Here is a 15,155-nt window from a genome sequence, read left to right as displayed (position 1 = left end):
CGGACTCCAGGGAGACCTTAGGGCAGCTCTCAGTGCCTAAAGGGGCTATGTCCTCAACATAAAAAGGACATGGAACTGTTGGAACAAGTCCAGAGGAGGCCACGAGGATGATCAGGGACTGGAGCACCTCCTGTATGGAGACAGGCTGAGAAAGTTGGGGCTGTTCAGCCTGGAGAAGAGAAGCTGCATGGAGACCTCAGAGCAGCTTCCAGTGTCTGAAGGGGGCTACAAGGATGCTGGGGATGGACTCTTCATCAGGGACTGTAGTGACAGGACAAGGGGTAACGGGTTCAAACTGAAACAGGGGAAGTTTAGATTGGATCTAAGGAAGAAATTCTTTACTGTGAGGGTGGTGAGGCACTGGAATGGGTTGCCCAGGGAGGTTGTGAATGCTCCATCCTTGGCGGTGTTCAAGGCCAGGTTGGATGAGGCCTTGGGTGCCATGGTTTAGCGCGAGGTGTCCCTGTCCATGGCAGGGGGGTTGGAACTGGATGATCTTAAGGTCCTTTCCAACCCGAACTATTCTATGATTCTATGATTCTATAAGAAACCCAGAGAGGGGCTTTGGAAAGGGCCTGCAGGGACAGGACAAGAGGGAATGTAATCTATCAGAGGGGAGACTGAGATGAGATTTTAGGAAGAAGTCTATGATTCTGTGATAGTCAGGACTTCAGAAATCTCTCTAGAAGTCAGAGCAGTCAGATTTTCACACAGACATCTGCCGAGGATTCAGATTCCTGAGCCACAAACTCTATCTAGCCCTCAACTGAGTTTCCAGATTTTTAAATGAAGGCAGGAACCCACCAGCTCTTAGGTGTCATCTCCTGTCCCCTCTCCTTGAATGCATGACATTGGCTCCTTAACGTAACAAGTTCTTGGCAGTGATGTTAAGCTTCATTTACAGAACATCACAATGGTACCTAGCAATATCCCAGTCCACTGAAGCATATTTCTCTCTAGGGACCTTAGCATGAAAAGGCAAAGCTGTTGAACAGAAGGCAACATACCTTCCTCTATGTTTAAATCCAGGTACATATCTGCTTGCAAGGGCAAGAAGCAGAAAAAGCAAGTACGACCTCAGAGAAGAGCTCTGTCACTTCATCAGTTACCTTCTTCACACAGTAACAGCTCTCTGAGCAGCTGACAAGGCTGGATGTGTTGTACCAAACTGCAGTGCATTTAGCTGCTGGAACTATATAAAATCAGTAATTTAGATGCAGAAATAGTCATAAACAGTAAATTTAGAGATTGACACATAGTTGAAAGCTGTTCTACCCATGTCAGAGAGTACACGGCCCAAATCCTTCATCCCCTGTAGTGAAGAAAGGATGCAGAGGAAAGTGTTCTTCCCATAAATTAATACTTGGTTACACATCAAGTCCCAGAGCGATTAGCAGCAGGAGCCCCCACATCTTCTGAAGGTAACTAGATGAAAATAAAATGCATCTCTAGCTTCTGAAATGCACCTTTCTCTTCCAACAGCTAATATGGAACATGAAAATTAACTCAAAGCTCTCAATGGCTTTTGCATTTTTCACTCTGCTTATCTGGAGAGAGAGGTCAGAGACAGGCATTGCCCATGATGCAAACACTTGAGTATTCAGGGACAACTGTCTGTATTTTGCTGTAAAGCCCTGCAGCCAGCAGGTCTCCTGGTGACATCAGTAGGGTCCAACAGTAACTCTTCAGTGGTTAAGGGTTTCTGTTGGTTTTCCCATCTGCACTGCCAAAGCATGGAAGGTCAGAAAAGACTTGTAATAGACTTGGGAAAACTCTGAGGCTCTCCTCATCAGATGGCAATTCAGCCAGGCTTATCCTGGGCTCAACCTGCAAACAGTCCCTCGACACAGACCAGCAAACACAAACCATGTTCCCTTAACCACCTACACATAGACCTACACACAGACTGTTCAGTAAGAGTATAAAAGCATTGCTGTCCTGGTCTGTACCATAAATGTTACTATTGGTACAAAAATTACTATTGGCTTTCTCCAAACCCCAGATGCTTCCATTCAGAAAGGCCCTGCTGCACACAGCAACATTTGGCAGAGTATTTTCTTTCTATGCTTGTCTAATTTAAGACAACACTGAAAACCTTACATGCAACTGCAAACAAGTAGAGATGCAAGTTCGGCTTCAGCACGTTTTGAATCATCGACCAAACAAGAGGAACCACTGTTGGGTTTAGCTCATTCTTCATTGATTAGTCAGAGGCAAGAATTCTCCAGCAGTGTGTGCCCTCAGCACATCAGTACAGATTATGTTCACAGATACTCTGTTTAGATAGCACTGTGTTAAACCCCAGCAAATAATATGGTCACTGAGATGTGCGTGGAGCCCTTCAGGAGGAGCGCTGCTAAAACAATCAGGTAATGACATGAGGAAGCAGTGGTGAGCTGCACATCTTGATTCTTCCCAGGCACAAAAGCTTCACTAGGGCTTGCTCTTTATCTCCGATTTGTTTGGGAGAAAAAGAGCCATTGCTACACCATGCTTCCTCTATCAGAAATGTCAAACAGTTTGACATCATTTTCTCCCCGTGCCACTCAGGAGCTCAGAGTAACAAAGGAAAACACCAAGCTCTCCATGCAACAGACAGAACCGTCACTCTTGAAGCTGTTGTTCTTCCCACAACAGCTATTAGCAACCACTGTAGCTGCAGTGAATTCTCATGGTTCAGAAAGGCTCCAAAAGGTCCACAAAGCCCACGGTCTTTATTTAAATCTGTCAGTAAAGCAGCTAGAAATAGATGTCCCTCTGCTGCTGCTGCTGAGATTACACCAGTTAAACTAGTAGCAGGTAACAAGAGATTTCCTCAGAACTCTTTCATAAGCAACTTTCTGGATACTTATTACCATGACAGAGAAAAGTGAGAGCCTGAGAAACTCAGCTGACAGCACAGCAGACCTTTGCCTCAGGCAAAGCAGAATGAATTCCCCTCGTTGGTGATTTCTAGCCCAGGGCTGTGTCTCATTACTCCTGCCCAAGCCAAGGTTGTTCGAACTTCAGTGTCAGTTGAGCAGCAGACGTGCCTCTTGCTGGCGCTGCTCTGTAAGCAGGAGCTCTGGTTCTGTTCAGCTGGAAATCTGGTCTAATGTAGAGAGAAGTGTGGAAAGAAAAGAATGTTTCTGGAATGTGGACCATTACAAGACAGATTATACAAAACATAATGAGAAAGATTATAGTATCCAGAAAAAAGATTGAGTTACATCCACCAAGCAGTGTTTGCTCAGCAGCAGCAAGGATGAGTTCACAGAGTCTGTCCTAAATAAGGATGACACGTAGGTGAGGATGTAACTTTTGCCTGGATAACCTGAATGATTTCTAATTTGTCTATGTCCTAAATAAGAAAATAGAAACACCATATACACGCTGGTTTGTTTTCCTCTAAATTAAACACAAGTTCAACACTGTCACAGAGACTGGTAAAGTTAAATAGCTCAGAAAAAACCTTTTGGCTCAGTGGAAGGAACCTTATCAAGCACTAAGAGGAAAAAGCATTCCATTGCCCTGCTGCCAGTATTCCAGGGAGAGGCAGAGCTGGGGGCTGCAGCCTGGATCAACCAGCACTCACACTTGGAACCATTGTGTGCAGGAGCCCATGGAGAAGCAAAGGCCCCTGCAGTCTGGGGAACCATGTCTGACTCTGGAAAAGGGACCAAAGGGAGCCTTAGGGAAAGATCATTCTGGAACCAACATCAGCCTGGATAGAATCAGCACCTGCTGCTGTTCAGCAGGGTTTTATCTTTTGTTTTAATAGAATGGTTTGGGTTGAAGGGACCTTAAAGCTCCTCCAGCTCCAACCCTTGCCACGGGCAGGGACCCCTTCCACTGGAGCAGCTTGCTCCAAGCCCCTGTGTCCAACCTGGCCTTGAGCACTGCCAGGGATGGGGCAGCCACAGCTTCTCTGGGCACCCTGGGCCAATTAAATACTTCTAATGTATATTTTCTAGTCTGTGCCCTTCCTCAGAGTTTCTATCTGAGACATGGGCTTTGTAAGAGCTTTTTAAGGGTGACAGCAGCAGCCTTGTTGTTTTTGATTCCTTCTTGTGAACTTAAAAGTTAACCCATAAAAGCTCACTGAGTAATGAACCACTTCTAGGAGAAGCAGCTTTTCAGGCTGAAGAGTGACCCTGAACTGGGAACATTTCAGCACAAAATACAGAACACTGGAGATATTAAATCTTCCAAGGATGAGACTCGGGTTAAAAAGGAACTCCTGGAATTTTCACTGGTAGAATTACACTTATGATGAAAGACCAAAATGTTCCTGAGATGAGGGAGTTTGAAACAGGAATTGACTATGGAGACAGGGCCAGACTGCCTTTGCAGGTATCTGAAGAGGAATATTCTTCACTGCCTCAAGACTGTATTTTCACAGCATCCCCTTTTCTTCAACACTAGAAGAAGAGAGAAGCCAACCAGAATATTGAAGAGGACACCACATTAACTGAACTCAGCTCTCCCTTATGTCAGGCTTTTATGATTCCTATAGCTCTTGCTCACCTGCTCATCACCAGTGCTGGTTTTGTCATTCATCCAAGCTCCCTTGGATGCAGCCAACAGCAAAACAAAACAGGAAAACAGAAAAGGGCTGGCTGATGCTCCCTGAAATCCACTCTCCAATGCGGATTTCAAGGTGATTTGTGCTCCCGTTCGCCTTGGTTCCTGAGGATGGGAGGGGAAGCACAAAGCTCTCTTTTGTGTGCTTGGAGCCAAATAAGGAATTAACTTCCCCAGCACGGTATCAGCTCTGAAGCGTTCGGTACGTCAGGGGGACAATCAATTTCATGGCTCTATAAAGCTGATTGAAACCTGATTACACAGCAAGCCACAGGCTCTTTTCTCCAGGACTCACCAATTGCCTGTGCTTCTTAGGAACAAATACTTCCACAGGTGACTTGGGACTGCAGCCGGGATGGGCATTAGTTTCAATCTTATCAGGAAGTTTCAGACATGGGAGGTGCAAGACTAAAGTTAATTGTACCAAATGTTACACAAAAGGAATTATTTGAAGCAAGTTATCATCTAATGAACAGGAAAGGGTTAGTGAACAGGGTAGTGAACAATCCTTCTCCAGTGCTGGACTTCGTAACTAAAGAATGTACTTTATGACCAGATGAATGTGTGCATTTTCCCTCTTAAAACTCAGTTTAAGCCAGGCAATTATTGCTACTTGCATCCTTCCCTGGCCCACTACATTTCACCCAGGAACTGGAAGGAAGCAAAGGGCTTTCATTTTTCCATTCTTGTACTACTTCTTTTGATAGAAGGTTAAGGGAGAGTTAAACAGCATTTCTGCAAGTTATATTTAAGGCTGGCAACATGTGAAAGACTAACAGCCCTGAAGAAAAAAGTCCTTTAATTTAGTCACAGCACAAGCACAGGATGGTTGGCAACGGTATAAAAAGCCATGGCACAGCTCTTGGTATGACTATGGAATTTAACCCAGGGAGACCCCAAGAATAAAAGAGCCCCATTTGCTCTGTAACCTATTACTAAGAGTCATATAAACATGGAGCTGATTAAACTTGAACACAAACACAGACACCACATATACAAGACAGGATATAACATGATCCTATACCCCATACCCAACCTTTCTCTTGACCAGGAACAGGGAGAGTAGTGCTGAGAAGTTTCACCTAATCTCCTTTTTCCTGTTCATATTTCCCTGGGGCTTTATTACTTCTTGTTTTCTATAAATAAAACCAGATTTCATATCTATGAAAAAGGGAGTAGGAACAGAGTAGGTAACAAAGCAATTGGGAGCGCCTCAGTAATGTATTCAGGCCATTAAGGATTTCATTAGGTTTACTAAAAGGTCATTAATGATAAAATATCTTCTTTTATTTTACCTACTTTCTAAACATTATAGTCTACTCTGCCATTCAAGCTTGCACCCCACTGACATTAATTAGCATGCTATATATTAAGGAGAGTTTTTAATGAGCTGTTATTTCATATTATTTTATTGGCGAGCCTCATTGTTCAGTTTAATAGCAGAAAATGACAACTATAGGAATTGCTCTGATAGGAGTGCGGCACTGAGGCAGTTATTCCAGCTCCGTACTTGGGCCTCAGTTAGTTCCTGACGCTGAAAGCCTCAGGGCTGGGTGGCCACACTACACTGGGCGTACAAGAGCTGTGGCCAATGAACAAACTCCCAATCCAACACACAGCAGGACTAACAACAGTTCTCTGCTTACTCTACATCTGCTTATATCTACATCTACAACAGAAACAAGACCCACAACCCTACAAAATGGATTTGCCACATTTAGAGATAAAGCATCAGTCCTAGCTACTACTGTAGATGATAATGTAAGACCACATATTTTCAGCCACTTAAACTATCCATTTGTGCTTCTTTTCCAAGCCAAAACTCTGCCTCACACTAAGTTGCTTTTCACCACTTCAGACACAAGCAATTGAATTATTTGATTGAACTGAATTATGATCAATTATGATTAATTAACTGAATGATGACTGAATTGAATCAAGGCCAGGTTGGACAGGGCTTGGAGCAACCTGCTCTAGTGGAAGGTGTCCCTGATCATGGCAGGGGGTTGGAATTAGATGAGCTTTAAGGTCCCTTCCAAACCGAACCAATGTGGGATTCTGTGACTGAATTAGAAACAAAAGGAAGTGAGTTGTTCTCCCTGTGCTACAACCTCGCAGCAGCCATCAGCCTCCTAAAGCTGTTCAGTCCCTGCTGCCAGTGATACTGACACCACTGGAGCAGCAGAAAGCAGAAACCAGGCAAACCAGTAACAAACAGGGAGGGCAACAGGAGAAGGCAAAAAGAGAGGCAAGGGACTCAAAATGACAGAGGTTGGTAATGAGAGTAGGGCTCAGGAAAATAAACCCAAACCCACTCTGTGCACTGCATGGCAAGATCCTAAAGACACGCATAGAAAGGACAGCAGTAAGATTAATTTCCAATAAAGAACCATAATACTGGCATCTGGTCCTTTAGAAAGTGAAAACATCACCTTGACTGGCCTTTTCTCCTTTACACAGGGACTCAGCTGCACCAATTAACAGGATAGAGCCACCACCTCTGCCTGTTTCAATCCCATCTATTTGCTGAATTGATACTTTAGATGAAACAGAAAAAAACCATCTAGGAAGGAAGCACAGACCTGTCTCTGTAGTCTGCTCCCAATTTAGGTAACTACCACATTCCAGTAAGCTAGATATTGTAACATCTGAGTATGAAACTGTTAAAGAGCTTGATATGTACTACCAGAACTGCCCAACTGCACTAGATCTTGGAAGATCAGATGGAAGAAATAGGATTAAGAATCAACTGTTTTCCTGGATGAGCAATACACAGAAACAGCAGGGCTAAAAGAAGAGAAATAAGAGAGCTCAAAATATATTTTTCCTAGAAAAGAAAATAGAGCAATTGAAGGCATAAAGACAAGATGTCTATGTATCTACAAAATCATTTTTAACATTTGAACTTTATTATAAGAATGAAATTGTTGGGGTTCTTTTTTTGTGTGTGGGGAAAAGGGGGAGTTGCTCAGTTCTTATCACTCAGTTTGGCTTAGAAAGAGCCCAACACGTACACTAAAATAATTCAGTTCCTTTTAAAGAAGAAACAGTTTTGTGGTAGCCAAACACTTTCTCATTTGCATGGGATTTATATCACTGCAAGTCTGTTGGCTTCAAAAGAACAATAAAAAGGTAATCAAAGGAAATGCTGTGCTCAAGGGACCATACTATGCTTTTATTTCTGAAAGCTTGATCAAGCACTTTTCTCAAACAGTTGATTCATACTATTTATATCACAAGTGTGCTGTTTACCTGGAGGTTGTCATCCCATTAAAAAACCCTGACATCTGAGTTTCCCAAAAAACCCCTCTCATTTTCTCATCAAGATGTTACTGGAAATAATAGGATTTAAGAGAGCATCATTAACAAATACTTCCAAGTGAAGTGGATCTTGCAAGTAACTGAGCAAGTAACACACAATTAAGACTCCTATATAATTTGAAGAAGTTTGTTCAAAGCTCTTTATGGTGTTTATGCAGAGAGATATCCCTAATTAGGAAATCAAGTCAACATTTCTGCTTTTAAGGCTGTGTTTAACTGGGACAGGATGGGAAGAAACAACAGCAACAAAGATACAGCAGGTTCTTTCAAGGCCAGGTTGGATGGGGCTTGGGGAAACCTGCTTTAGTGGAAGGAGTCCCTGCCTGTGGCAGGGAATTGGAACTGGATGAGCTTTAAGGTCCCTTCCAAACAAACTGTTCCATGATGCTAAGATTTACTGCCCTTCTCAATTGCCAAGGAAAGATAATAAATCAGTGCAATCAGCACCATGCACTTTGCAAATTCAGGGCTGAAACCTTACTGAGTGGGGCCCAGAACACTTGCAGCAACTAATCAACACGTCCACCCAGTGCTCAGCAAATACCACAGTCAGCAACCATTCAGATGGGCTTCTCTTCAGCAAGCCCAGCCCTCTTCCAGTACAGTTCTGCACTATGAGCCATTAACTCTAAAAGAGTTCACTCTTTTAGAACTCCTTTAGCTGGGTATATACTCACAGCTTACATGTAATTGAGAGGACGATGCAGCCTACTATAGAGCTGACAGTTCCAAACTTAAGCAGATTAAACATGGCCACACAGTTTTGCTGCATCTTTAGATTATTAAAGAATTTTAATTCAACACAGTACAGATGCAGTACAACATTTATTCCTCGTGTCATTGACATTCATGGACTCTGGTCAAACAATATACTGCAGCGCAAGACACTATATAAATCCAGTGTCACAGGAAAACAACATTAGTGCTGCAGATGAAGAGAGAATAATGCCCAATTGTGTGAAGACCATTGTCAAATGCCTGTACAGATGACTCATAAAGCTATGACTGAATATACCATCTTAATTGACCATTTCCTGGGTTTTGAGCACTTAGTATCATCTCTTTAATGTTCTCTTAATGTTCAGCTAAATGCAGCAGCAGCTGCATGGAGGATGGACTTCCCTCAGTGCAGCTTGGTGAGCTGAAGTGAACAAGCTTCGTCCCAGGGGTATCGTGCATCCACAGAATGCAATTTAGAAGCTGTAACATGATTGATTTTCATGGGAACATTCAAAGCCACTTCTCACTGAAGGCAATTTCCCTGAATTGTTATCTTTCCACTATTTCAGCTGTAGAGCTTTATAGGAATCGGCTGCAAGATTCCACGGCTGTTGCTTTCTTTCCCGGGGGAGCCATTTTTCACTCTTCTTAACCACAACCCACCCTTTAAATACCCAAAAAAAATGTCTACACCAAGTTGAGCTCTCAACCCTTTCAGGAAACCTTCCTTTTTGGCTACGCCTTTTAGCAAGGAAGATTTTATCCTGAAAATGTCAGGTTTCCAAATAGCTTAAGGAAGCGCTATAAATAGAAACGCACACGTATGCATGCAGTGAGTAGCTACCACACCAAAAGATCATGCTTTGTGTCATAGTAGTAGGTACTTCCAGGGGTTAAAGAGGGAAGAAATTTGTTTCCAACCTATTGCAAATGCAGGCAGTGCATCCCCCAAATACTGACCTTACTCATGACCCTCTAAGAGGCAGTTCTCATGTATACAACTTCTCACGCTGGGAAAGAGTGAAGCAATGGAAAAGAAATGGCACTGGCAGCTGATGAAGGGCAGACTGCAATTTTACATGGCAACTAAGAGGAACTGTAACCTCGGAAGTGCAATTTAAACTCAAATCCACTGGGATTAGAGCAACTAGGCTCCAAGCATCCCACTGAAGACCTGAATTTGGGTATGGAAGTCCCCTATATTATTATTCCTGGCATCTAAATAGAGATTTAACAGTATTTCAGGACAGTGGCTGAGAAAACTAGCTAGTTGGATGCTGCATCATCATTTTTCCCCAAGACCCATGTGCAACTCACATAGCACTTCATAAAGATGCGAACATAAGTGATTACTAGACTACACCTTACATTGCCTAAAAAGACAGCTTGCTGCTTAAACATCGCCTTCAGGCACGGCTCACGAAAACGACTTCAACAGCCTGAGAGTGTTTCTCCAGCCAAGGAGTTGAAGATACTGTAGCCACCCTTTAAATGCTTCTAGGACTGGAATACCTTATAACAATGCCTGCCCTCAGCAATGTGCCAAACAACAGGAATACCGGGTGGGTTTTTCACTTCTTTCTCTTCAAGGGAAAAACATTCTAAAGCCTAAATTCTGAGAATTGGGTCACACACAAAAAATGTATTGTCAAAGGTGAAAGCCAACATCACCAATGGAGTGCACCTATGAGCCTCCAGCTGCCCAAATGGGCGGTAAAATGCAGATATAAATATGGGGTTTTAACTTACATTTTCAAGATCATAGAATCACAGAATGGTTTGGCTTGGAAAGGACCTTAAGCTCACCCAGTTCCAACCCCCTGCCATGGACAGGGATGCCTCACATTAGACCATGTCACCCAAGGCTCTGTCCAACCTGGCCTTGAACACTGCCAGGGATGGAGCATTTACCACTCCTCTGGGCAACCTGTGCCAGTGCCTGACCACCCTCACAGGGAAGAACTTCTGCCTTATACCTAACCTGAACTTCCCCTGTTTCAGTTTGAACCCATCAACCCTTGTCCTATCACTACATTGCAAGTTTGCAGAAAATATGTATCTGAAGCACTTCAGTTTGGATTATGGAACAACCATGCTTTAGATAACCTTATGTCAACCAAAAGCAGGAAAACTTAAGTGTCAAAGCTGGTCATAGAATCATGGAATAGTTTGGGTTGGAAGGGCCCTTAAAGCTCATCCAATTTCCACCTCCCTAGTCCAAGACCTTAACTTAGGTTTCTTGCTCCTGCTTTCCAATGACAGCATGGGTCTTTCTGCTCTTTGATGGTGGTTTGACTTTACACACATAGGAGGAAAAAAAAGAACAAAAATGAAATCTTTGTTACATGTCTCTGTACACAAAGGCTTTAAGCTGAACTCCCACACGGTATCAGCACAATAAGCGGCATTTCACTATTAGGGATTTTAAAGCATAGCAGCTTTTCAGGACTGGCATAAAAAGAATCCAAGTTGTGGTGCTTTCAGTCTGCCAGGGGACTGAAGGGGAACAGGACTTACTACAACATTATTAGATGCTGCCACTCACAGCTCGCTACAAGAGACAGCTGTAGTAACACCTCTTCCATGAATGTCACCTGCAAAAACAGCTCTGTAGAGCATTCCACTCAAACCAGCGTTCCAGCAAATCCATTATCACTGTTCAGCCGTGATTCTGAACACAGACTGATCTGTTTGTCTCATCTAAGTACCTACACACCCTGGAGCTTCCTGGGGACTTTACTATAACTAGAGCTCTTAAGCTTCCTCTCTGCTGCAGGGCTTACTTGCAAGAGCAGGCTACACATCTCCCTCACGGCTTTCTTGACTGGACAGATCAACTGCAGATAACTCAGCATACACTTGTGCTCTCAGCTGCTCTGCTGTGCTCCCCCAGCACCCCAGAATGAGCTGTACCATCACTTGCTTTCACACAGCTCATACCCTAATCCTTTCAGCATCCTGATTAACTGACTTGTAATTGCAGGAGCTTTCCGAGTTTCTGTGAACAAGAGGTTTCTGCTTTCCAGAAACAGACAGCAATTACATATTCATTTGGGGCTCTAGATGGTTCCTTAGTTTAAAAATCCAGCTCTGGCTGTACCCAGCTGAACACAAGGAGGGTTAAAGCAGTTTCACGTGCAAGGCTATTGCCACCTTTATTTTTACAGTATCATTGTAAAGGATAAAAGAGATCTACATAAGTCCAAAAGGTTTATTAAGTTCCTTCCATTTTGCTTAGGCTCTTCGGAAGTACTCAGTCATTACTGTCCCTGCCCAGGGCAGGGGAACTGAAACTAGATAAACTCAAGGTCCTTTCCAGATAAACTCAAGGTCCTTTCCAACCCTAAACATTCTATGATTCTATGACATTAGTACTGTTCGCTGGGTAAAAACCTGGCTGTGTAGCAGGCCCAAAGAGAGATGCTGAAAGGAGTTGATTCCAGTTGGTGGCCAGTCACTAGTGGTGTTCCCCAGGGCTCAGTACTGGGGCTGGTTCTGTTTAATATCTTCACTGATGATCTGGATGAGGGGATCAAGGGCACCCTCAGCACATCTGTGAATGACACCAAGTTGGGTGGGAGTGCTGATCTGCTAGGGGGTAGGAAGCTCTGCAGAGGAATCTGGACAGGCTGGATCAATGGGGTGAGGTTACCTGTAGGAGGCTCCACAAGGCTCTTGGGGGTCATTTCTGCTGAGGAATTACTTTGGTCCTAGACACACAGCATGAAATCTTAAAATAACCCCAGAAGAGACAAAGGTGCAGGTATCTATGGTAGGCTGGGGATTAAGCAAGTGACACAAAATTTGACGCAGCTACCTGGACAACACTGGAAATACCCTGGTATTTTTACAAAGATTAAACTTCAATTGCAGGATGAGATGTTCCTGTGCAAAGACCTGAACTTTACTGAGCAATTTCAAAACCAGGATCTTCCATTACTTGGAACAGATTTGCCTGTGATACAGACTTAAGAGCCTGATAATTACACTGAGAATAAACAAGTGATGCACAATAAAATTGCTCACCACGCACTGACCGATACCCAGCCTGACTCGAGCAGTGATCCATCCCTTTCATTCAACTCCCCCCAGTTTCTATACTGGGCATGATGTGCTGTGGTATGGAATACACCTTTGGCTAGTGTGGGTCATGTGTCCTGTCTCTGCTCCCTCCCGGTTTCTGGTGCCCCTCCTCACTGGCAGAGCATGAGAGATCGGAAAGTCCTTGATTCAGGATCTCACTGTTTCAAGGAATGTTCTGTATGTATTTTCACGTGTAAGAAGGCAAACATTTCCCTTCCTGACAACCTTCAGGCACTCTGGTTCTCCTGGTGTTTTTAACACTTGGATTTTCATCCCTTTAGAGCAGAGGGAGAGGAGGAAAAGGAGGAAGAGTTCTGATTCGCCTTGACTTCTCTTTGACTTCTGCTGCTGAATATGCACAGAATCATTATCAGGAAAGAAAAATCTGTTTGTCTCCACTGAGACTTGGGCAGTGATATGACTGGAGGGGCAAAGGCACTGTCATGATGCATCACTACCCAAGAGGCACTGAAGTATCTCCATGTAGCTGCTCAGCCAGAAAAGCTACTCAGATTGCTGAAGTCCTTTCAATGAGCTGAGCCTAAGGCAAAATTTTAGTAGGAAACTGCCTCTTTAAAAATTAAAAGGAGTTATTTTTGCATCATTTGACTTGGATTATTTTAAACGTGTTCCATTATAGGTCACCTGTGTTGCCAGAAACATAACGAATTTGCAACTGATTCTCTTAAGATTAATTCCTTAAAAATACAGACAGATTTAGTACATAATTCCTTATACAGACACAGGACAGCTTGTAGTATATGTTCAAAATACTGCAAGGGTTAGTTCTAGTCTAGTACAGACAGGTAGTACGTAACCTGCACAGACTGCCACATGTGTATCAACAAAAAATGACTCCTTATGTAGTCATGGTTATTGCCTGGCTGGAATTATTGAGAGGAACTTCTACTCATTTATGAAGTCTCGCCATATCAAATCCCATCTACCCTTTGTGAGCCAGCTGGAGAGATGACCTAAGAGTCAAGTTACATTTACGCCCAAGAGAAAGTCAGTATCTCTTGCTCACGCTGCAGTGTAAGAGCTCACTGGTGTGAAACCTGCTTCATTTTTCCCATTTGACCATCAATGTGACAGAGACAGGCAGTGTCAGTGAGGAGATCTAGCAGTGACATGTTAGAAGACGTGCTGGTCCAAAGAGAGAAGCTGGAGGGAAGAGGAAAGGAGCAGAACTCACTGGTGATGGCAGAGTGGTTTCTTGCACCCACGCCTTTTCCAAAGTAAGTCTGTACATTCAGTCATCATAAAAGAGAAAACAAAAAAGCAGTTCTTCCCCTCTGCATCAGAAAACGCTGCACAAACCCACACTGAGGATTCCTACATGATCATAAAAGCATCTTTTTCTAATCTTAGTGATAGATGCTGAACCTATAAACCGAAACACAGCCAGCCAGCACTGGTGTTCCACTTTCTGCTAGTTAATAAAAGTGCCTGTACCTTCTCTTCTAGGACTATCGCTCATTTCACATGATCTACTAAAGCAGCCTTTTATATTCCTTCTCCACATATTTGGTGTACCCAACATTATGGATAGTCTCACCAGAAGCAGATGACAACAGTAACGCCTCCTTACCTTAACAAGAAGCATCTCCTTTGATACACTCTAATCACATTCATTAGTTTTCCCCTTCAGCACAGGATGGCCAGTGATCATCCTGTAGCCTGCTGTGTGTTTTGTCTGCAGGCAGGGAGAGCGGTTGGGCTAGACAGATTATCGTTGAGAGATTCAGTGAGAACACTGTAAGACAAGACTTAATGGCTACATTCTGCTGAGCTTGCCAGGAAGTAGTGTGACTTTTGGAAAGGCAGAGAGGAATTAACTGCAGTATTTAGGTATAAAACCTAACTGACGTTTACTCAAAAGAAAAGGAAAAGAAAACTGACCATGGAGATACTGCAGATGAAATAAGGGCAGGAATTGAACACCCAAGACAGGGGGAATGTATGGCTCTCATTTTGCAACAGATCTTCTCTCTTTTGAACTGGAAAACTTTCAGTGATAGCAGCAGACTATCTTGAAGAAGCTTCTCTATTTTAATCAGGCTTCTTTTAGCACCTGCTGAAATCTCAGAGCTCAGGATTGGCTTAAACACAAATGAAAAGGGCCCTGTGGCATGTATTCCTTGACAACAATCTGTTCTCCTCACCTCATAGAGTGTAATGATGCCATTTGTCTCATTTGGAGGCTTCCACTGAACATAGATCTTCTCTTCAAAAGGTCCTCCCTGGATGGATTCCAAGGGAACGGGTCCAGGAACTACAAGGAAGAAAAAAACCCACCAAAAACCTGTGTGAGAAGCTCCCACAGCTCCAGCTGCACACACATCAGAAGACACCAAAAAGCCACCAGACACGAACTGAGAGCTCAAAATAGCTAAATAGATAAAATAAAAATCCCACAAAAAACTCAAGGCACCATCATTGCCAAGGTTCAAACCATATGAAAGGCC

The 15,155-nt window shown here is 43.4% G+C and overlaps 1 protein-coding gene across 1 annotated transcript in view; it reads right to left on the bottom strand.

The window, feature by feature from the left end:
- Positions 1 to 15,155, bottom strand: part of PTPRT (protein tyrosine phosphatase receptor type T) — a gene marked incomplete at both ends in the record, with an annotated part of 457,941 nt that overhangs the window by 140,390 nt on the left and 302,396 nt on the right. The window contains one exon of the mRNA XM_080628020.1: positions 14,853 to 14,962. Coding sequence (XP_080484146.1) covers positions 14,853 to 14,962 — 110 coding nt within the window. The remainder of the gene's footprint in view (positions 1 to 14,852; positions 14,963 to 15,155) is intronic.

This window comes from Psittacula echo (assembly GCF_963264785.1).
Source record: "Psittacula echo genome assembly, chromosome: 12".
Classification (NCBI taxonomy): Eukaryota; Metazoa; Chordata; class Aves; order Psittaciformes; family Psittacidae; genus Psittacula; species Psittacula echo.
Note: the sequence above shows the minus strand (reverse complement) of the source record. Positions and strands in the feature narration are given on the sequence as shown.